Genomic DNA, 24627 nt, shown 5'->3' with positions numbered 1-24627 from the left:
CCTCCACAGCGACAAGCTGAAGAACCCCTAAAGGTTCCTCCAGGAACTTATAGTTTTAACAGTGTAGGCCTAGTCGCTTTTGAAAATGACATGCTGTTATATTCTTGTACAGTAGGTGGCGATATGAGCGCAGAAGGAGGAGGAGGAGGAAGTAGAAGAAGTAGAAGAAGAAGTAGAAGAAGAAGTAGAAGAAGAAGTAGAAGAAGAAGTAGAAGAAGAAGAAGAAGAAGAAGAAGAAGAAGAAGAAGAAGAAGAAGAAGAAGAAGAAGAAGAAGAAGAAGAAGAAGAAGAAGAAGAAGAAGAAGAAGAAGAAGAAGTTGTTGTTGTTGCCACGGGCACATGACGGTCTGCACACAGACAGGCTACTGACTGTCTGTCTGTAGCGTCTGCGACTAACAGCTAGCCCAGCCTGCTAGCTAACAGCTAGCCCAGCCTCCATGGTGAAACAGCAGCAGAGGACGAGGTGAGTGTGTGTGATGAGTGGGAAGACGGAGAGGAATGGGATTTGGGATTGACGCTGAAGAGGTTACTGGATGAGGTGGGCGTATCTGAAGCGTTTGGGCAAACAGACAATTGTGTCGTGTCTGGGCGAGAAGAGGAAGAGTATAAAACCCCAAAGAAAAAGATGGATGGATCTATTAAGGATGCCAACTGCCATAAAACACACACAAAAAATAGAGAGAGAGAGTGAGTGAGCGAGTGAGTGAGTGAGTGAGCGATCAGTGAGTGAGTAACCTCGCGTCACCAGGCTCTTCTCGGCGAGAAAGAAGTGAGTGAGTGAGTGAGTGAGCGAGCGAGCGAGTGAGTGAGTGTCATTCATTGCCCCTCAGGTTGTGGCATGTTGAAAAAGTTGATACATAATTGGTTTGTCTCCTCCTAGGACTATTTTTAAGCTCTTTGAAGTCTGAAATGACAGAGTTAAATTTTTTAAAGTAGTATTTCTTTGTGTGTGTCCCCCCCCCCTCCCCAGAGGCTCTCTTGCTGCAGCAGGGACCAACGTGTCGCGGGTTCGATTCCCTGTGGGTGCGGTGGTCCAGCGGAGGCAGCAGGTACAGCCAACCCTCCGGCTCGCTCTCCTCTTTAGTCTGGGGCCAAAAGCGTAGCACCATGTCATCCGGCGGAAACACACCACAATATGACGCTAGCTATGTACCAGTGCAGTGTTTCCCACAGGATTGTGAGAATTTGTGGTGGGGGACCGCAGACCCCCTAGATTTTTTTAAACATTTTAAAGTAAAATGCATGAATTTGGTGTACTTTGAGAAAGCTTAAGAGCAAAATTAAAAGGCTAGATCTATGAAGAACATGTCATCATTACTGTGCTGTGGGTTTACAATGACAAACTAAATTTCTCCCTATAGGTCAGGGATACTCAACTTGCTTTGCCACTTTCGTGAAATGATAGAAGGCGAGGGGCCAGTTAATAAACAAACAATATACATTTTTCTGTAGCGGATTGTAGGTTTTTGGGGTGTCAGCCGGAGTTTAGGCTGACAGTGTTGTGCACACGGATAGTTAGTTAGGTTAAGTTAGTTGGGTTAAGTACATACATAAGTGCCTGGGTAGCGAGCAGATGGCGGTATTTGACAATTTAGCAGCTAAATCATAGATTATTGAAAGATATTCCATATTCCAGACTGAAATGCTATAACAGAAGTATTGGCCAGAATGACATGAACATTTATTGGACACTTATTCAGCGGATATCTTGCATGTTGCGTTCAGGTGCACTGTAAAAAAAAAAAAAAAAGGGTCAACATCTTATTGTGGCGGTCAAAATATTATTGTGGCGGCCCGCCACAAATTCCTTTATGTATGGGAAACACTGCAGTGTTTCCTCTAGGATTTTTTCCAGCAGCGGCGGTGAAGTCTAAACAACATTGACGTAGTTCTGAATATATTACAATGTATTACATTCTATCTGCTATCTAGTGGGAATTATATGTCATTGCAACATAGCTACAGGTCTGGTCTCCCTCCCTGGCTTTTAAAATGAGATCAGATCACACTATTCCCTTGGGGAAATTTACACCGACAGAGGGATAATGTTCTGGACTAGATGGGTAGATTATTGGCGAAGTGTTAAGACAGATAACCCTTGATGGGTAGACTAAACTTGGTTAAGTGTTAAGACAGATTTGTACATTCCCAACAACGCCTGTGTTAAAGTATCCCTGGTTGCATTTTTAGCGGGAGAAGCAGTTTAACACACAGTAACGCACAGTAGCTAGGCCTACTAATTAGGGCTGTGCCGATTCACTTATCTCCCGATTCGATACTATCACGATACTTGGGTGCCGATTCGATATATATTGCGATTCTTAAGTATTGCGATTCTACGATTATTGCGATTCGATATTACGATTTATTGCGATTTTTGTTTATTTTTTTCTTTTCTTTTTTCAGTTTGTTTGCTTTTTTACACTAGATTAGAACATGGGAAAAGTTGAATCATACACTAGAGCAGGGATGTCAGAGATACGGCCCGCGGGCCGGATCCGGCCCGCGCGCAGGTTTCATCCGGCCCGCGAGATGTTTTGGAATATATATATATATATATATATATATATATATTTTTTTTTATTATTATTATTATTATTATTAAATTCGCACCCCATTATCATGAACTACGTGTGGCTAATAAGCAAGCTAAGAGTTCATTCATAAGTTAATTAACCTGCACTACCAGGAAGTATGTCAGTAGGTCATCAGGTGTAAACAAAGCCGCCATGATGCCACTCTGGAATTGAATCGCGCATTCAGCTACCTACCAAAAAACAAAAGAATCAATAAGATCAGGCGCGGACTGCATAATCGGGCACGTCGGGCAAATACCCGGTGGCCTGGCCTGGCCTGCAAAAAAAAAAGAAAAGAAAATTGTGCCCGCAGTCAGTCACTTGGCCCAAATTGGGCTTCAAACGGCCCAAATTGGGCTTCAAACGGCCCAAATCGGGCTTCAAACGGCCCAAATCTGGCTTTAAACGACCCAAATTGGGCTTCAAACGGCCCAAATCTGGCTTCAAACGGCCCAAATTTAGCTTTAAACGGCCCAAATTTTTCGGACGCCGGCACGCGCGTCGGCCCGTATCGGCCTGGCCTGCTTGGTATCTAATGCCCGGCCTGAATTATGATCCCAGTCCGCCCCTGAACAAGATGCTGTCGAAAAAGAGAAAGGTTGACACGGAATGCAGGCAGTTTCAAGAGAAATTGAAAGAGCAGTATTTCTTTTGTGAAGTAAATGGGTAAATGAGTCGAATTGATTTTAGTAATAAAAAAAATCCGGCCCCCATGAGGTCTCAGTTGAACAAATCCGGCCCTCTACCTAATATGAGTCTGACACCCCTGCACTAGAGACTGTATCATGAGTAGGGCTGGGTGATATAGTTAAAAACAGGGGCGGACTGGGATCATAATTCAGGCCGGGCATTAGATACCAAGCAGGCCAGGCCGATATGGGCCGACGCGCGTGAAATTTGGGTCGTTTGAAGCCCAATTTGGGCCATTTGAAGCTCAATGTGGGTAGTTTGAAGCCCAATTTGGGCCGTTTGAAGCTCAATTTGGGTCGTTTGAAGCCCAATTTGGGCCGTTTGAAGCCCAATTTGGGCCAAGTCCAATTTTACAATGAGATGCACCCACTTTAACCCTGAAGTGTAATTATTACTTCAGACTAACTAATAAAGTAATAAAACCACTAGTAAACCAGTAGGCAGCACCTGGCCTGCTGTTCAGTGAGTGGCCTGACTGCCGGCACACAATTTTTTTTTTTTTTTTTATTTTTTTTTTGCTTTTGCGATTATCGATTCTGGAATAAAAGATCGATTCAAAAAATCGTGACATTAAAAATCGCGATACTTAGGTGAATCGATTTTTTCTCCCACCCCTACTACTAATGTAGCTATGTTAAGCAGCTGCCATAAAAGTCGTCCGACTTTGTACTTTTCTTTTTAACGACATCTTATCCCGTCCTCCAATGCTTATGAGACGAGATTACCAAGGTACTGCAGTGTACGATAAGACATGATTTAAAACAAAAAGTACAAGTGGCTGCTTAACACATTCACTGCCACCAGTTTTTTTTTTACTGTAGGTAGCTTCTGCCAAGGTTTTTTTTTGAGGATTCTGGCTCATCTTTCAAGAGCCGAGGATTATTTTCTGCTAGTATTTTGTGAACACAAACTATCTCAAAAGAACTAATAGAATGTGTGCTTTCTCTGTCTAAAAGAGTTAGTTTGTAGAGTTAGTAGTTATGTAGGCATTAGCAGTTGAATACAGCATGGTTTCAGCGTCTGAAAATTTAAGATGAGATAAATGGCTTTTTGTGAAATTCGATAGAACAGTCACTTTAACCATTTATTTTTGGCATCAGTAAGACGTCAGACATCTAAACAATAGTTTTGAACAGTAATTTCCTCCATAACAGCAGGAAACCCCCCTCTCCTTCAAACTCCTCCCTCCGTGTGTGTTCTCCTCCTCCCTCCGTGGCTGCAGCGGGTGTGTGACAAGCGAGTTGCTGTCTGTGCTGCCTGGCTGCCCCTCGTCGGGCGAGTCTGGATGGGCTCGCTCGTTTCTTGGGGTTTCAGTTGAGAGCTTTGATGAAGCTTTTGCGATTCTGGTCTTATTTATGCTGCGTGTTTCAAAGTGTGTTGCACCCATAATCTATTATGCAAATTTGCAATCCCCCACCGCCAGCTCCCAGCGCGAAAGCGAAAGCGTTTTCGCCAATCCATTTTCATGAGAATGGCTTCCTCACGCGGCTGTTTTTTCTTGGCTTTCTCTCGTCTGGAGAGCACTGTCGCCACTTAGTGGGTCGGTAAAATAGATTATACACATTCAATACCGCCCATATTTTTATAGGAGATGTAAAAGGGGTTGATCGACGTCCCACCGTCAACATTTTTTTTTTTTTTTTTGGACGAGATATCTCGTCCACGGCAGTCAACCGTTGGTTTCTGCTTGACGAGATATCTCGTCCACGGCAGTGAACGTGTTAACGTTAGTATGCCTAGCTACGGTGCGGTAGGCTGTGTTAGAGCTTCTCCACCAACCATGAATACAACACAGGCACTGTTAAGAATGTAAAAATCTGTCTTTACACTTTGCCAAGTTTAAGTCAAGTCAAGTCAAGTCAAGTTTATTTGTATAGCACATTTCATACACAGAGGCAATTCAAAGTGCTTCACATAAAATGGTTGACAGGAAAATAAAACAAAAGAAGAGAGTGAAACGGACATTTAAAAGCATCACAACAAAACTTAAAAAAAAGAGTATAAAAAGTGTATTACAGGAAAATAAACCAAAAGAAGAAATAAAATGGACATTTAAAAGCATCACAACAAAACTTTAAAAAAAAAAGAGTATAAAAAAGTGCAATAGGCAGCAGGCGCAGCAGTTGCAGAAAGAGCTAAAACTTATAGAGGACTCATTGGGTTTGCATAGTAGCTGTCAGCAGTTAAAGGCGACGGTAAACATAAAAGTCTTTAGTCTATTTTTAAAAGTAAGTAAGGTTGGGGCAGATCTGAGGTCTTCAGGCAATTTGTTCCAGCTAGCAGAAGCATAGTGGGTAAATGCAGCCTTCCCGTGATTTGATTTGATCCTAGGGACAGTTAATAAGCTGGACCCTGTTGACCTAAGAGTTCTAGATGGTTCGTAGCGTGGGAGCAATTCAGCTATGTATTTTGGGCCTAGGCCATTGAGTGATTTATAGACTAATAACAGTATTTTAAAATCTATTCTCTGACACACTGGCAACCAATGTAAGGACTTAAGAACTGGAGTGATATGATCAGCTTTCTTAGTCTTCGTTAGTACTCTAGCAGCAGCATTCTGAATGAGTTGAAGTTGCCTAAGTTCTTTTTTGGAGAGACCAGAAAAAAGGCTATTGCAGTAGTCTAACCTACTATAAATGAAGGCGTGAATTAGTTTTTCTAGATCCTGTCTGGACATGTATCCCCTAATTCTTGCTATATTTTTAAGATGATAAAAAGCAGATTTTCTAATTGACTTAATGTGGGAGTTAAAGTTGAGATCGGAATCAATAATAACTCCAAGATTTTTGACTTGATCCTTAGGCTTCAGGGATCGAGACTCAAGGCATGCAGTGATTTTAAGCCTTTGTTCTTTGGGGCCAAACACGATGACCTCAGTTTTGTCTTTGTTTAGCTGTAGGAAATTCTGGCACATCCAGTTATTTATTTGATCAATGCACTGGCACAATGATTCTATGGGGGCATAGTCAGCTGAGGAAAGAGTTATATACAACTGAGTGTCGTCTGCATAGTTATGATAGGCTACTTTGTTTTTTTGCATAATTAGGCCTAGAGGGAGCATATAAAGGTTGAAGAGAACGGGCCCCATAATGGATCCTTGAGGCACCCCACAGGTCATCCTAGTTAGGTCAGATGTGTAATTGCCAATGGAGACGAAGTACTTCCTGTCTTGAAGATAGGACTTGAACCACTGGAGGACCGTACCCGATAGCCCAACCCAGTTTTCCAGTCTGTCCAATAAAATTGAGTGGTCAACAGTGTCAAATGCAGCGCTAAGATCCAGTAGCACTAGAATCGAATTTTTGCCTGAGTCTGTGTTCATTCTGATGTCATTTATGACTTTAGTAAGCGCGGTTTCAGTGCTGTGATGGGGGCGAAAGCCTGATTGGAGTTTATCTAGGAGATCATTTGAGGTTAGGAATCTATTGAGTTGTAGGTAAACAACCTTTTCAATTATTTTGGCTATAAAGGGGAGATTAGATATTGGTCTGTAGTTACTGATTACCGATGCATCAAGGCTGCGCTTTTTTAGTAGGGGTTTAATAACTGCAGTTTTCAGGGACTCAGGAAAAGTGCCGGTCACAAGGGATCTATTAACTATTTGCAATAGGTCCGACGACAGACAGTTATAAACGCTTTTAAAAAAGCTTGTTGGAAGGGTATCGAGACAGCACGAAGATGATTTAAGGCCTTGCACAGTTTTCTCTAAGATGTCGTGGTCGATAACGCTGAATTGGGACAAATTTATCGAACTGGAGATCTGCGGGTAGGATGATGTCACAGCATTTCTTGGTGTGGAGCCACTAATAGCCTGCCTGATATTAATAATTTTATCCGTAAAAAAGGCAGCAAACTCATTACATTTGACAGTGGAGAGGAATTCAGGTGCTAAACAGAGAGGCGGATTAGTCAGTCTATCAACTGTGGCAAATAGAGTGCGTGCATTGTTCACATTTTTGTTAATTATCTCGGAAAAGAACGATTGTCTCGACCTTTTCAGTTCGAGGTTGTAGGAGTGAAGGCTTTCTTTGTAAATATCATAGTGAATGTGAAGATTAGTTTTCCGCCATTTACGCTCAGCTTTCCTGCAATCTTTCTTTTTGCATCTAACAGATGCAGAATTTCGCCAGGGTGCTTTAATTTTGCCAGACAGCAATTTTAATCTAACATGCGCCACACTATCAATAGTTTTCAGAATTGTCGAATTGAAGTTATCAAGAATCTCATTGACAGAGGCTGATGTGGGAGGAGATAAAGAAAATGTCTCCATAAACAGCGCGCTGGTGCCTGCATTAATGTCTCGTCTTTTAACGGTTTGTGACCTATTAATGATCTCAGGGGAGATTTCCATTTCAAAAAAGACGCAGAGATGGTCAGACAACGCAACATCAATAGTCGACACAGAAGAGGACTTGAAGCCCCTAGTAATAACTAAATCCAGGGTATGGCCTCGGTTGTGAGTAGGCCCTGAAACATGTTGAGACAGATCAAAAGTATCAAGCAAGATATTCAGTTCTTTGGCAAAATTATCCGTCGGGTTATCAATATGAATATTGAAATCCCCAGCAATAGATATACAGTCATGTTCAATGAAAATTAAGGAGAGAAGATCAGCAAATTCAACGAGTTTAGTCTACCTTTCATTCTTTTTCGCTTCATTGTGTTCTTTTGTTCGTTTTCTCTGTAACGTTTTGTTAAAGTGTGGTCCGATGGGTCCGACAGTATGTGGAAACATCCATGATCTCGCCCCGCTCGCAAATAATGTTTTTTTTTTCTCTCATTGCCTTTCTCTGATTGGACAGTACACATATCCTTTGTAGCAAGGCTGGTTCTGATTGGATAAGAGTATCAGGCTAAGCCAATCAGTGACAGAGTGGAGCATAGTAGTCGTTTACTTCGGACGTGCAGAGCCGGTGTGTCCAGAATAGATTTTCAAAGTAAAAGCTTATGCAGAGTGAGTCGTGTTATTGTACAGTAACTTATGACATTTTTCATGATATAACTTTCAGCAGTGGCGGTGTGCTGCTGCTGAATATACATAGAGGAAACCCTGTATGTACCTAAAAAAAAGAAAGAACTAACACTATATAAAACCATCTTTCTATGGGGACAAAGCAGAAATACTACCAGAACATAGTCCCCATGCCAGACCCATGAGAGTTCTTACGCTGATACACTACATTACTGCATGCCTCAGATCTCTCTCTGGGTCTGGGACACTTCCCCTTAGCCTGCTGCTTATGGGAGGGAACCGTTCATTTGCCCAGTGATTGGCCAGTGGTGGATTCAGTCTTCTCCAATTAGTAACGACTTTGCGATCAGACGACATGGAGGCGCAGCCAATTTTTCAAACCGCTCTCTCATCGGTGCTACGACCTGTCACTCAACCCCCCTAGACCCGCCTTCAAAATCCAGCAGTGGCTGTGAAGTGGCACAGACTCATTTATGTAGTATGTGGAGCACAGCGATTCAACGTAATATTTGAGTCTGTGGAGAGACTAACCGGAACACACAACTGGGGGGCGGGTCGAGGGATTCTGTTAACCGGCAATTGCCGGATTTTAGCTGGTATTAGCGTGGGCCGGTAAATTAAGAGGTCGCTGGCTCAATTGGCCGGTTGGAAATAAATTATATAAACTAGCCTAATATTGTGTGATCTATAGCCTAAGAGATGTTGCCAATAGGCTACAACTTAAATATAGACTTGTATATTAGGGGTGGGAATCACCAGATGCCCACGATACGATACTAAAACGATACTTGAGTCACGATACGATAGTATTGCGATATTGCGATATGCTAGTATTGCAATATATTGAATATTGCAATATTTCGATATATTGTCTAACTCCTTTTCCTACCTTTTCCTTGATGTCACCGGAAGTAAAACATGCAGTGTTTTTTTGTTTTGTTTTGGCCCCACATGTCATGTAGGCTACATTATTAAGCTTCTCTGGACTCAATACGCCACTGCAGGCACGGGGTGCAACATCGGGCGCTTCGGGCAGATGCCCGGTGGCCTGGCATGGCATGGCCTGCATTTTTTATATTTTTTTATATCGATACTTGGCGTCCAAATATCGATACAATATCGTCAGGCAAAATATCGCGATACTATGGTGTATCGATTTTTCCGCCCACCCCTATTGTGTATATATAGCCTACCGTATATATATATATTTTCGCCCCGCTGTTATGTGTGTGTGTTATATGTTATGAGTGTTTGGTGAAAAAAGGAAAAATCTAGCCGACGCTGTCTCTTTAGCCGCTTTCAAACCGGCCTTGAAAGCGGTAAATGTTACTGAATATGTGATCCGCGCCTCCGATGAAATTGTGTTACGCCTTTTGTTCCGCCAGTGGAGGTAGTCATATCGCCGCATCACCCTCCACTCCGCCTCCACCTGAAAGGTAGGAGCCGCGACACGAAACAGCCTACTATCAGAAGTAAGATAACCAAAGCATCTGCAGTCTCGCCTGTTGTGAGTTAAATAGACTCCTTGGTTATTAGGACTGGCACGGATCAGAAAACCCACGGATCGGATCGCGTGACGGATTTTGAGCCACAGATCATGGATTTTTGGGATCAGAAAAAAAAAAAATCTCAGATTTTTTCTCTCAAAATTAGATTTTAGATTAGATTTTTTAATACTATTATACTTCTCTAACCATTTGTTGTCCTGCACAGCTCAAAAATATGTTTTTCTCATAAGTGACACAATTTATGCTTTTACTCTGAAGGCAGAACAACCCAACTTCCTGTTTCAGCGTGGCGCTTCTATGCCTAACTTCCTGGCTGTTACTTGCTAACTGCAGTCACTTGACACGGGTGGTACAGACCGGGTGAGTCTGGAAACATAACGTTGATGCTACGTTAAGCTACTCGGTGGCCCCACGTGTTGTTTTGTTGTTATGTGTCCTAAATGCAACATGTGTTCGTGAAACGCTTGCGTGTGTGTTGTGGCTCTCATTATCTTGTGCAGCCCGCAACACGCTGCTCGCATTCCTGTGCTTTTTCAGAGGTGTTGAAATAAGTTTGTTGTGATGCTGTCTTTAGTAGCCACTAGCCACAGCCTTCAGAGAGACTTTACAGCGGGGAGAAGGGATGAGGAAGCTCACTTGCGCTTGCCATGATGATGCCTGTCTGTGTCTGACTGCGCTGCAGGCGTTCTCATACACTAACGTTAAACGTTAAATAAAAGGGGGGGGGGGGGGGGGGTCCGCGGACCATGGATGTTTCCGAACCGCGTTCCGAACCGTGGGGGCTGATCCGTACGGGTCACGGATTATCCGTGATCCGTGCCAGCCCTATTGGTTATAATAATAATCTCTCTCGCAATAGGTGCCCACAGAGAAATCCATCTGCAGCCTGCTTTGCACAGGTGCAAAATTATCTTCAACTCCCCAGAATATATTCATGCATCCGCAGGCGTAGCCTACGTCCTCTCATAATAATGCAGGTGGAATATGAAGATTTTTCGGTAGCCTACCTTGTCTTGGAGAACACTTTAAAGGATTACCACCTTCTGCATTGTCGACTGTCATCTTTTCTCTTTGATGTCTTAAGGAGCAGCTGTTGAGAGCTGCTGTGCTGTAGGCTACATGGCGATGTTTTGGTTGGTTTGGTTGGTGACCAGCATCATTTTAATTTGTCGGACTTTGATTAATTATAATAATGAAACTCGGCGCCCATCGTTCACCCTCGTTTCAATCCGGGAGGGGTGGATGGCTGGATGCTATCTGTTTAAATGTTATTTCTGAACGTAAATTCAAACCCAAACCAAATTAATTAATTAATTAACAAGCGGTGAGGCTCACCTTGCTCCCTTTGCACTGCAAGCACAGACCACAGTGCATAGATAATTATTTTGAAATAAACGCCAACAAAATTGATTTTAAAATTAAGATTTTGTTTGCTAAAAATATGTTATGTATTTAAATAATGATTAAATCAATCTTTTTTCAATACCTACATTTTGACTGGGCCGGTAAATATTCTATAAGGCCGGAATTTTGGAACGATACCGGCTGCATTGGCCGGCCAGAAAAAATCCTAGCGGAATCCCTGGGTGGGTCTTAGGGTGGATGATCATTCCCTGTAGTAATGGGTACCAGGCTCTCTTTCCTTTGAGAGAGCCTGGTACCCATTACTACAGGTACTACCTGTGTGTATTGTATAATAGTGCCATATAGGGATGGGCATTTTAAGTAACAATCTCTCCAAATCCCGTGGGAAACAAACACAGTTATTAGTATTTTCTTTGTTCTTAAAAATGTACATTGCCTGTTTGTGTTTGTGAGGGGGTACTATTGGCATGAGTGAGGGGGTACTATCGGCATGAGTGAGGGGGTACTATCGGCATGAGTGAGGGGGTACTATTGGCATGGCAAAATGGCTCAGGAGTACGTAAGACAAAAAAGGTTGGGAACCAGTGATGTACACTGTGGAAGGGAACACACCCTGTATGTTTTTCATCTCTCAGGTTTCGCCCAGGAAGTGGGCGGGGCCGGGGACAGGAAGCGGCGCTGACGTCGGAAAGTGGGTGGGGCCAGGGACAGGAAGCTGCGGCGGCACCACCGAGGAAGAGAAAGGAGGAGCCCTGGGGGCGGATGGAGGTTCAGGTGGAGCGGAGCTGAAAAGAGCAAGGCTGGACAGCTTCAGGTCAGTCACAGTCAGTTATGGCAATAGATGTATCAAAGAACCTGGATAGGGTATAGGACACGCCCACCCATCCATTTGAACGTCAGCTGCTCATTGGCTCATAAAGCATTTTGAAGGGGTTTTTCTTCCTGGTTTAACCTCCGTGATGTTTGGCCCAAGGTCATGTGACATGTCTGCTTCTGTTCAGGAGCGAGCCCAGGCCCAGAGTTAGAGTGGCCAGAGCCATAGAGAGAGAGAGCTCTAGAAAACGCCTCTTGGTGGATTCTGGAAGGAAAAAACTGCTCATAATAGAGTTTTACATGTACATGGATGGGAATTTCTCTTTCTGGGCTGTAGTGTCACGTGACTTGCAATACCGAGCTTGGCTACCATCTTCACTTTGCTTCACGGCCCAGAGAGCTGTTCCTGGGGGCTTATTGCGCTTTTCCACATTATGGTACCAGTAGGGATGGGTACCGAACTCGGTACTTTTACAGGCACCGACCGAAAGTGGGCGGTACTACCGAGTATCAGTTCACATGACATGAAACGGTACCTCATTTCGGTACTTTTTTTTTTTCTATTATAATTTAAAAATGTCGGTACTTGAACGCATCTCAGTGATACAAAGACAGCGAGCGAGATAGAAATTCCGACGCAAACTTGAAGGCAACACACACGAGGGTGGGTTACGTCAGCACGTCAGCACGTCACTGCCAAAACAAGCGGAAGAGAAGAAGATGGCCTCTCGCTTACGGTCCACTTCACAAAGATAGACTCAGACAACGCTCGCTGTAACATTTGCGATGCGAAGTGCAAAGCTGGCCAGGGGAACACCTCTAACTTGAGGAAACACTTGGTCAAGCATAAAATCTTTTTAAATGCGGAAGACTGTAAAGTGTTCGATAGCCTGAGGGTGGACGCTGCATCCACCAGCAGCAAAGCACCTACAGCCAGAAGCTCCTCTGCTTCGTTAGCTGAAACGGACAACGACGACGACGAAACTTCAAGTGTCGCAAGTGAGGCATCGACTTCTTCAACATCAGGTAACGTCATTTAATTAGCTAACGTTAGCTGGATAGTTGTAGCTTATAGCTTAGCATGTTTAGTAGCGTAACTAGCGTTGCTAACGTTATTATTATCCTCAGTTCGTGTCACCGTGAGACGTTCAACGTTACACTCTTGCTTTCTTTGCTAGGCCACCGTGTGAGAGTCGCACAGGAGACACCCTTCACCCTGGCGAAGAAAGCAGCTTTACCCCGGCAGAAAGTAAATGAGTGCCACAGGGCAGTGACTGCCTTCATTGTAAAAGGCATGTTGCCCTTCGCAACGGTGGAGTCTCCATGGTTCAGGTAAATTATTTATTTATGTATAAATGGGTGATAATGTGTGTGTGTGTGTGTGTGTGTGTGTGTGTGTGTGTGTGTGATATTCATAGAGTAAGCTAAGTTACTAACAATAGTTATTTTTATTGTCTATATATAGGGAGATGACAGGGACCCTGAACCCAAAATACTCCCCTCCCTCCAGAGACCTTCTCACAAACACACTTATCCCAGCTTGGTATCGTGTTGAGAAGAAGAATGTGAAGGAGGAACTCAGGGCAGTTGACCATATTGCAGTGACCGCTGATGGATGGAGCAGTGTGGCACAAGACCATTACCTGCGACAAGTAAACTCTTGGTTTGGGAGGGAAGAGGGAGGGAGGGAGGGGTTTTATTTTGTTGGGTGCTGCTGCTAAACAAAAAAAAATCTAAATAAAGAACAATGTTGAAATTGAGAAGTTTGGACTTATTTGTTTTACAACTGTACATTTTTGTTGTTGCAAAAAATTTTTTTTTTTTTTTTTTTTTTTTTTTTTACTCAAAAAAGTATCGAAAAAGGTACCGTTTTTGGTACCGTACCGAATTCCAGGTACCGGTACCGTACCGGTATCGATTCAAATGTGAACGGTACCCAACCCTAGGTACCAGCTCAAATCAACTGGACTGTGGGCGTCCGGGTAGTGCAGTGGTAGATTCCCTGCCTACCAACACGAGGGCCCCAGGTTCGGACCCCCATGTTACCTCCAGCTTGGTCGGGCGTCCATAAAGGCACAGTTATTGGCCGTGTCTCCAGGTGGGAAGCCGGTGGCGTATGAGTCCTGGTCGCTGTTCAGGGGGAACGCTGTGGCGTGAGGTGTGAGGAATGTATTATCCTTCTTTTTAGGGTCCTTGACCGGCACCAAGAAATAAGAATTGATTTCTGCTCCTCCTATCTTATTTCCCATTGGCTGACGCTCGGATCCCCTCTGATAAATCTCTCTCACACAGGCCAGAGGAGGCTGCAACACCGGTCAATGGAGAGAGGCTGGCGGGGCCATGTGACCAACCAGGAAGTGGCGGCTGTTCCTCTGGAGGTGAGGGATCTCATCCGTCTTATTATGGATCCCATGTCTCTATTAGGGAATGCTGCATTCATGTGCTCCTCGGATGCTCCGATTTTCCGAGTTGGCAGGTCGTTCTTCCGGGGTCGGTGTGTCAATGTGCTTATGGTGTCGGAATGATTGGAATATGGAAACCAAATCAGGATAAATGCTAATAGATAACTTTTCTAACTAATCCAGGCCACTCTACATGGACAGCAACTAATGGAATACCATATTACAAATTACATGTGAGCAAAATCAAAAGTTTCTATCCATCAATGAAGCATCTACATCTACTTACTGTATATTTCCGATTACTCCGACACCACATGAATGCAGCATAAGACCCGCCCTACTGTGCCTCTGATTGGGTTGGGGTTCGGCACGAGGATATTGGGTTTAGGCACGAGGGTGATTGTTTGGGGCTAGGGTAAGAATATCAGGGTCAGCCAATCAGAGGCAGTGTCTTACCAAGAAGAGGCGTGGGTTCCAGAATGACGCATGTCATCCATCTCAGCTTCTGTCCTTGGAAGAGGGATGACATGTTAACTCTGTGTGTGTGTGTGTGTGTGTGTGTGTGTGTGTGTGTGTGTGTGTGTGTGTGTAGAGCAGACGTCATCAGAGCGCTGCGAGGAGAGCAGAGCAGCTGAGGTGAGAAGCTCCGCCCCCAGCTCATATCTGAACACCTCAACATCACAACCCCCAGCTCATATTTTAACGAGGGCATTCACGACTACTGAATTTGAGTAGTCATTGACTAGTCCCAAAAGGTAGTCGACTAGTTGAATAGTCACGCGCCATGTGATTTTCTTTCACCCCAAAAAATTTATCAGTTCTGGTCAAAAAGGTCTCAAAAACAGTCAGTAAGGGTTAACTAATGTAGGCGGGACCAATAGCAGAGTCCTGTTTGGCTCTGAGGCTGTTTACAGATGAGCTGCTAAACCCCAGCACCTTGTCTGAGCTGGATATAGCGACTGTTTGACTGCAGTGACAACAGGAGTCTTTCCCTCTCTAAATACCTTAAATTCTGTTGATTTAACTTCATCTGTTGATGGCTACATGTAGAAAATGACTGTTCAAACAAATCTACGTTAAATTTATTTATTTATTTATTTATTTATTTATTTATATTGTTTATTCCTAAAACTACAGATGAATGATTAGTCGACTATGATGCACAATGTCGACTAGTGGTTTTGATAATCTGAACACATAACATCACTTATATAGCCTCAGCCAGGAAAGATGACATCACTGATGACATCATCACTGATGTCATCACATCATTAGGTAATTAGGGCAATCACCTAATTAAAAAAATCTGGCTCCGTCAGGTCACTCGCAAACGTCCTGTCAGCCCGATCGCACGTAAAATGGTATAGCTGTGTAGCCGAACACAATTCTGCTCACACACACACACACACACCCAGACAGACAGACAGACAGACAGACAGACAGACAGACACTTCACATTATTATAATAGGATTATTATTACTTTTTAACACGTTCACTGCCGTGGACGAGTTAACTCGTCAAGCAGAAACCAACGCTTGACTGCCATGGACGAGTTAACTCGTCAAAAAAAAAAAAAAAAAAAAATTTGACGGTGGGACGTGGATCCAAGCCCCCTACGTCTCCTATAAAAATATGGGAGCCACTGAACGTGTACAACCCATTCCACCGACCCACTAAGTGGCGACAGTGCTCTCCAGACGAGAGAAAGCCAAGAAAAAACAGCAGCGTGAGGAAGCCATTCTCATGAAAATGGATTGTCGAAAACGCTTTCGCTTTCGCGCTGGGAGCTGGCGGTGGGGGATTGCAAATTTGCATAATAGATTATGGGTGCAACACACTTTGAAACACCAGCAGAAAGCCCAGAATCGCACGCAGCTTCATCAAAGCTCACAACCGAAAACCCAGAAACGAACGAGCCCGATTTTACAGTCTAATCCAGACTCGCCCGACGAGCGGCCGCGCCAGCAGCAGCAGCACAGACAGACAGGCAGCAGAAACTCGCCTGTGACAAACACTGCAAAGCCACCAGAGACACACCTACTAGAGCAGGGCTACCCGGCCCGTCGGACTCGGAACCCGAACCCGGCCCGTAAGGGTTCGGACAGAAACATTGAAGTCGCGTTCGGGCTCGGGCCGGGCTCGGTCACGTAATGAGTCACTTGTTTTTGCCTTCAAATATATCTATCATCAGCTCCTGAGCTAATTTACTACGTTAATGAAAGCACTTGAAGGCATCGAATGAAACACGCCCAGACATGCACTCTGCTGCTCTGCCCGGAGTCAGCTGCGTGTCGGCTCACCGTGCAGTACTTCTTTCAGCGATGTGGGACTGTGTGGGCAGTGCACGGCACGCACGAATTAGGCTGTTTGGTGCTTTGCTTTGTACATTACGTATTAATCATTGACTGCTTTGAATTACGAGGACTGATTTTGGTTTGGGATTATATAGGGCTGTTTATAGGCTGGACAGACTCATTGAATTATGCGCTCGCTGCACTCCGAGGGGGAAAAAAAATCAGGGAGGGGGTTCGGGCCGGGCTCGGACAGATTATCAATTGACACCTGTCGGGCCGGGCCGGGCTCGGCTAATAATGTGACGGGCTCGGTCGGGTTCGGTAAGGAAAATTCAGCCCGAGCCCAGCTCTAACACCTACGGAGGGAGGAGTTTGAAGGAGAGGGGGGTGCGGGTGCTGTTATGGAGGAAATTGTTCAGAACGATATTGTTTAGATGTCTGATGTCTCACTGATGCCAAAAATAAATGGTTAAAGTGACTGTTCTGCCTGTTCTATCGAATCACGCACGCACGCACGCACGCACGCACACACACACACACACACACACACACACACACACACACACACACACACACACACACACACACACACACACACACAATACAGTATACACACTTGCCCAAGGGCACCCATAATCACAGGCACGCGAGGTGGTTCTAAAAATCCATTTATCTCAAAACTCTCTGAAAATCTCTGAAACCATGCTGTATTCAACTGCTAATGCCTACATAACTACTAACTCTACAAACTAACTCTTTTAGATAGAGAAAGCACACATTCTATTAGTTATTTTGAGATATTTTGTGTTCACAAAATCCTAGCAGAAAATAATCCTCGGCTCTTGAAAGATGAGCCAGAATCCTCAAAAAAAACCTTGGCAGAAGCTACCTACAGTAAAAAAAAAAACTGTTGGCAGTGAATGTGTTAATAAAATAGAAATAAATAAAATGCATTTTCCCCCCACATGTCATACTTTTGACTAGAATAAAGACTGTAGAATAAAACATGACAAGTAAAATAATCAGAACTCACTCTGTGTGTGTGTGTGTGTGTGTGTGTGTGTGTGTGTGTGTGTGTGTGTGTGTGTGTGTGTGTGTGTGTGTGTGTGTGTGCGTGCGTGCGTGCGTGCGTGCGTGCGTGCGTGCGTGCACGTGCATGTGTCAGCTGCAGGGTGTGGGCTCTCTGAAGGTCACCATCCAGCAGAGCAGTGAGAGCCGTGAGTTCAGGCAGACAGACAGCTCACCTGACAGACAGACAGGTGGACTCTACTGCCACGTTTGTAACAGCAGCTGCTCCGGACTACAGGTAGGCACGTCCCCCCCCCCCCCCTCCCCATACTACACCCATGAACCTATATACTCTCCCATACAACACCCATATACCCTGTATACTAGTGATGTGCGAGTCATGAAGGAATCTTTCGGAACTCAAGACCTCGTGTCTTATTATATTAACTCATTCCCCGCCAATGACGTAATAGAGCATCAACCCGTCTTTTCACCGCCATGTGATAGATGGCGCTCTTGGCCACCTTATGAAGTGCTTTCATACTCGTATATTCCTCCACAAGCCAGAGTTATTGCCCCACAAAACCAGCAAGCGTTCTCAGCATTGAAATTTCAGCCGTCAAATATGCCCCCAGACCTCCACACATCGATTACTAGGAAGCACCAGCCCCATGGAGAACGTGAGAGTGTGCCCCGCCGGGGATATTTTTTTGCCAGGATGGCGAAGGCATGACCCGCCCATCTCTGCTTCTGATTGGCTGAGTGTACTCAGCTGCTCTTGCCTGCTTTCCGAGCCAGTCTAAAAAACGGAACAATCTCAAAATCGAGCCTATAGCCTATTGTTTCATTCAATGTCAAGATGCAGCGAAAATATAAGTAACGTTGCAGTTGCAGAAACAAACTTTCCCCCCCATGAAAGTGGATTCTTTGTTCTGTCTTTTGGGATATTCGGTTTTTACATAGTCATAGAAGAAAATATTCTGTGGGTCCTGGAAAATCACTGCAAAAGGTCCGAAACCCTGGCGGGGAATGAGTTACAGGAGCTAAATGCGATATTCAGCCCTACTAGTTGCCCGCAAACCACTATTGTATAGCGAGACAGGCAAGTTATGTTGTTTTGAGCAGTGAAAGAAGCCACACCCCTCTCTGTGTTGTGAAAACGAGGCTTGTTGATTCAAGCCTGCTGTAGCGCCGTCAGACCAAGCCTCCTCTTTCGTGTGTGTGGATTTTGCTCTTCCTCGCATTTGTAAATGGACAGAGTGACCCAGCGAGACTGGACAGCATAATGGATCAAGCCGTGGCTGTGATTGGGAAAATAAAGTGGCCATGGCTGTGAAAATAAGGTATCTGATTGTATTACAGTTTGGGACTTTTCCTTTGTTTTGTTTACAGTACGGTAGGTCGGCTGTGTGGCTCACTTTGCATGTCTCCATGACACAGGCTGGTCAGGTTGCATAGTGTAGACAGCAGACAGCTATAGCAGAGCAATGTGAGTGCATACGGTGCAATTGGGTAGCCATGCCTATGTGTTTTATAGACTGTGTACGTCTGATGTTACAGCTCCAGCGCGACATCTAGTGGGCAAAAACAACATGTAGCTAGGGAAATGTATCAGGTCGGTTGCTGTGTTCGTCCATGTGTGGGGGAGAAACCACTTTGAGCACTTGGTGCTCCGTGTCCAAGAGCCCCTCCCTTACCATTGAACTGAGGCAAAGAGGTGCTTTCTTACTCACTCATTCACTCACTCACTCACTCGGTCTCCCAGCTCTTCTTCAGCGACTGAGGAATCTTCTTCAGCCACTGAGGAAGTTCACGGGTCTTCACGGGTCCAAAATGATGGACCTGGGAAATGTGTGCCCGGACCCGGTTTGGACCAGTCAGGGCTCCAGAGTGGGTGTATTTACACGCATTTTCCCACCTTAAAATCTCCCAGTGCGTATAAATATTTTCACACGCACTAGTGCAGCCTGGAATTTGTAGCGTCTTTCTTTCTCTCTCTATCTCTCTCTCTCTCACCCTGCTCTTGTGCCATAACGTGCGGCGCTGTCAATCTAAATCTCTCACATATAAAGACGAAAGAAAAATAGCGTTTTACTTTGAAAATCCGACTGGAAGTTGTATCGTCCTTATTGCTAGTACAACACAGGGCAGCCAGCCATCCAGAATGATTACTGTGACCGGCCAGACTCACTCGTACCGGAATCGGAGTCACAAACAGATGGAATTAAAATGTGTCAGATGGTGGTTTTGTACGCGGGAGACAAAGCTACGGCTTCAGCAGTCGAGTTCTGACTAACGTTAGGTTGGCTGGCATGACAATGACATCTTAGCGTCTAATGTTAGCATCGCTAGCGGGATGCTAGCTAACGATCAAGCAAATTCTGGGATTACTAAGGGGCCCTTTACACGAGGACGGTTTCCTATGGTGACGGGGAATTATTTTATCGTTAGTGCCTCCCTTTTAGATGGCGACGGCGAATTCGCGCTTAGGAAACGACACATTTTGAAACCACCCTCCAGAGTGAAATTCTCGCTGATCGTTCCATGTAATCGCTTTGAGACGGCACATTTCAGAAACTCTGATGTGCATGCACACGCGACACACGCCATAGCCGTGCGCGAGTTGGCAACCATTTTCAAAATAAAACATCAGTATGAATGAAGTTTGGCAACATTCAGAATTAAGCTACACTGCGGCCAACTTCAGTGACATGTTCATAACGTTACTGCTGCGAGGAGCCTATGGCTGTACCCGGTCGGCATTTAACGTTCGTTACAAAAGCACGTCGACAGTGTTTTCTCACTGCCAGTAGCCTAACTACAGTAGGGTTTGACAGATCACAGTCAGCGCTCCCGGTCCTCGCTGCTCGTTAAAGATTTCCAATAGGCGTTATTCTGATAAACTGGTCACATATATGTTACGTTCTCACCCGGACAAATATTAAAACTTTAAAACAGTTTGGCGTTTATTTTAGCTTGAAAACAGCTTTTTGGCAAGTCTAAATGACTGCGGTAGGCATACTCTACTTCCGTGTTTAAAACCGGAAAGACGACGACGAAATGACATCATGCAGAAGCGTCCTTGTATGGGCAAAGAATAAGGTGATCACACTGCCACCTAGCGAGCTGGCATGTACATTACTCCGTTTTAAAAATTCAACAGCGCTCATGTAAACAGGGAGAAGGTGTGAAGGAAAAGGTGTGAAGGAAACGCTATTGTGTCGTTTCTTCCAGAAACTGTCCTCGTGTAAAGGGCCCCTGAGGTTACCAAAGCAAAAAAATTAGCTGCTTAGAGTTTAAAGATGAATAAATTTAATAAGAAGTAATTGTACCTGCGTACTTCACAAGAGTTAACATACAGAGTACATCTTCAAAAATTGATACGGGCAACAAAAAACGCAACGCGTTTCAACCGTTGGTTTTCATCAGGCTGTATGGAAGGGCGTCGGCCGCCGCACCTGTATAAATAAGAGAACATACGTGGCACAGGTAACGTGGAGTGACGTGGAGGGAGGGGGCAGAGCCCTGACGTCAGAGGAAAAAGTATGCTCTACTAGAATAAACATAGAACTAGCAGAGGTCCATAGATAATGATATGATACAAAAAGTGTGTCAGCAATAGGCTACAAGACACATCCATATATGCTGTAGAAAAATACAAGGTTTCACTACACGTAATATCATGTTGATGTTAATGCAAAGCATCTCAGCAATTTAGACACCAATACTAGTGGACCAAAGCAATCTGCTGAGTTGCTTTGGTCCACACCTTAATGTTAGACCATCTAAGAGCAGCTATCTGCTACGGTTTTTCACTGTCTGCAGTGCACAGTGAGACTCATTTCACAGCACACTGGGATATGTCACTAATCACACAGTAACTTGAACGTTTACAATCGACCACCATTACACAATGTTAGGCAAACTACAGATGACTAAATAAATGGTTAGTGATAATTCAATGACAATAGCCAATAGCCAATGAGCATTGAGTCATTCTGGTAAGAAATTCATAGTGCATCATCATGAGAACAGTAGATTAATCATTGTGTCCTTAAATGTGCTCCTAACCTTTTCAATTTAGGAGCATAATGTAAGGTGATAATCACATCACAGACACCTAGTTGATAAATACTGCAATACTTGAAATGCAAAGGCTTCCATCAGTGGGCCATAGGCTCAATCCTCACTGTGTTAACTCAGTTGGTGATAGTGACTTTAACAGACATTTATTGACATGAAAATCTTTGAGCGTATCATTTAATAATTTGCCAATGTGTATACAACATGACAAAGAAGGTAACGCTTAAAATGTATTATTGCGGTGCCAAAAGGCATGGTGAAAAATGTGGGTGCACCTAAATTATGTGCTGGTGCACCTAAATTAAAAAGTAAGGTGCACCGGTGCACCTAGTGTAAAAAAGTTAGTCTGGAGCCCTGAGTCTATTATAGGGTTGTCACGATACCAAAATTTTGACTTCGATACCAAGTTTAATATCATGATACTCGATACTGATACGATGCTCGATACTAATACGACACTCGATACCTAATGGATAAGAAACGGAATGTCCACAAGGTTGATCACATTCACAAATTCAAGGTTTAGTAACACCCTTAACAGTCACTGTGGGGTTGAAGGACACCTCTTTTTGAAATTTTTCTCTCTGGTGTTAAAACACTACCATATTAACTGAATGTCTATGTTAGAACAATGCCATAATGTATCTCTATTCTCTATGTATCTCTTAATACCATATTTCTCTTTACACTCTTTACAAATATATAGCTATTATATATAGAGGTCGACCGATTAATCGGCCGGCCGATTAATTGGGGCCGATTATTGGCATTTTTAATTAATCGGCATCGGCCTGCAAATTTTTTTTTTTTTTTTTTTTTTTGGCAGGCCAGGCCAGGCCACCGGGCATTTGCCCGACGTGCCCGATTATGCAGTCCGCCACTGAATGTGAGTCTTCTCATGCACCCATGAGCCTACTGTAACGTTACGTTTCCTCAGTCACCACCATCTTCTGCAAACACACTTCTCCCATCAAATGACAGCAAATCTAAACAGTTACATTATTATTATTATTATTATTGTTAATGTATAGAACAGTGCATGAATGAGTTCTCTGACATACTGCTCTCTCGCTATAGCCTACCAGTCACTACTGAAATCTATACCGCATAACCCAATGTATTTTTCTATATAATAAAAAGAATAATCAAAAACATGTTACTGTACTGGCTAAGATAACATCTTATATTAGATGTAGGCCTACAGTATAATGTTATATTCGATTTTCAATGTGCATGAATGGATAATGGAAATCTAGGCTACTAGATTTCTTTAAAAAAAAATACCAACAGAAGAATATTGCACATTTTTGGGGAGCGCTACCCACACGTTTAGCTGTGTGTTTCTCATTCCACGAATGCACAATCCTTACAAGTTGTACCCCGTTGTAAAGGTGACTAATCAGGCTTTCCAACTATATAAAATACAATACCAATTGGTATTATTAAAGGGGAGAAATAATCGAGCAAAATAACGTTTCCAAACTTTTTTTGAGGAGTTTATTTTAATCGTATTTTATCGAATGAAAAAAAATAAAATAATCGGCATTATATATCGGCCATCGGCCGCCCTGCTCTCTAAAGATCGGCATCGGCATCGGCCATTGAAAAAGCAATATCGGTCGATCTCTAATTATATATGGACACAACATCCTGTGATATCAGTCAATGTTTGAGACAGGTCCTTTGCCTGTCTCATAGAAAATAGAAACACAATAGAAAAATAGAAACTGCAGCACTGGTACAGCACACTATAGGCTATGTAAGATGGCTCAGACTGAAAAGTTAGTAGTGTGTCTGTCCAGCAACACAGGATAACATACAGTAAGTGTAACCCAGGTTCTTTCTTTTGTAGCTACACATTACAGGCCACACTCGCGTGCTTTACTGAGGGCTCCGGAAGGCATCATGTGCATGAGGCAGGCTGCTGAAGCCAGCCTACAGGATATGGATCGGGCTGCGATTAGAGTTGCCACCCGTCCCTTAAAATACGGAATCGTCCAGTATCTGACAGTTAAATTGTGCATCCCGTTTTGAAGCAATACGGGACGCGGTTTGTCCCGTATTTCCATCCCACCCACCCGCATTGCGTGATGAAAACCCACCATACTCTGCTATTTGCATTTATGGCTGGGCGCAGCGCTATTAGTGGGCATAGTGGGTGTGGCCACACGCATTCCCTAATTTTTCTGTGACGCTAAAAGCCAGAGTGCGCGGCAGTAACCATTTAACAACCCTTTTTTTTCTTTCTTTTTTCTTTAGCAATTTAAATTGTTAGAACACAGAAAAACAAAAAAACGAACAAACTCAGATACAGGAAAAGAAAAGAAAGAAAAAACATACATACGCTAGTGCTCCAGTTACATACAGCTTGTAAATATATATAAATTCTGCTTGTAAATATATATATACACATATATGAATGAGTGGGATCCCACACAAGCAATACGGGACGCGGTTTGTCCCGTATTTCCACCCACCCACCCGCATTGAGTGATGAAAACCCACCATACTCTGCATCTGGTTGGTGTCTTGATGGGTTAGATTGGTTAGATTTAGCCATCAATCATGGACAGGCTGACACTCTGCTCTCTCCGATCCGGTGTGAGCCAATCAAAGAGCTCACACCGGCACACACTGGCATTCACAGAATGCTAGTGGCATGCTCCTACTACCGGTATTTCCAGTGCGGGGGGCGTCCCTTATTTTTCTGCATGAAAGGTGGCAACCCTAGCTGCGATAGTGTTTTTCTGCTCTCAACTCGGTTAATCTTGCTTTATTCTTCATCACAGCGGCTCATTATCCGCTGTACTGTACACTTATACGTGCACTAGTTCTGCACAAGCACTCACAGGTCTCTCCTCCTTTTACCGACTCTCTCACTTATCTCACGGCTGTTTACATGCTTTTCAGATCAG

General features: G+C 43.9%; 1 protein-coding gene across 1 annotated transcript in view; it reads left to right on the top strand.

The window, feature by feature from the left end:
• The first annotated feature begins 260 nt into the window (after positions 1 to 260).
• LOC310783085 (cip1-interacting zinc finger protein-like) overlaps positions 261 to 24627 on the top strand; it is a 90162-nt gene continuing 65795 nt past the window's right edge. Inside the window, exons 1-6 of the mRNA XM_083643873.1 lie at positions 261 to 463; positions 971 to 1049; positions 11747 to 11925; positions 14217 to 14302; positions 14919 to 14962; positions 17793 to 17927. Coding sequence (XP_083499999.1) covers positions 438 to 463; positions 971 to 1049; positions 11747 to 11925; positions 14217 to 14302; positions 14919 to 14962; positions 17793 to 17927 — 549 coding nt within the window. The 5' untranslated portion in view covers positions 261 to 437. The remainder of the gene's footprint in view (positions 464 to 970; positions 1050 to 11746; positions 11926 to 14216; positions 14303 to 14918; positions 14963 to 17792; positions 17928 to 24627) is intronic.

The sequence above is a fragment of the Poromitra crassiceps genome (genome assembly GCF_964638095.1).
Source record: "Poromitra crassiceps genome assembly, chromosome: 10".
Classification (NCBI taxonomy): domain Eukaryota; kingdom Metazoa; phylum Chordata; class Actinopteri; order Beryciformes; family Melamphaidae; genus Poromitra; species Poromitra crassiceps.
Note: the sequence above shows the minus strand (reverse complement) of the source record. Positions and strands in the feature narration are given on the sequence as shown.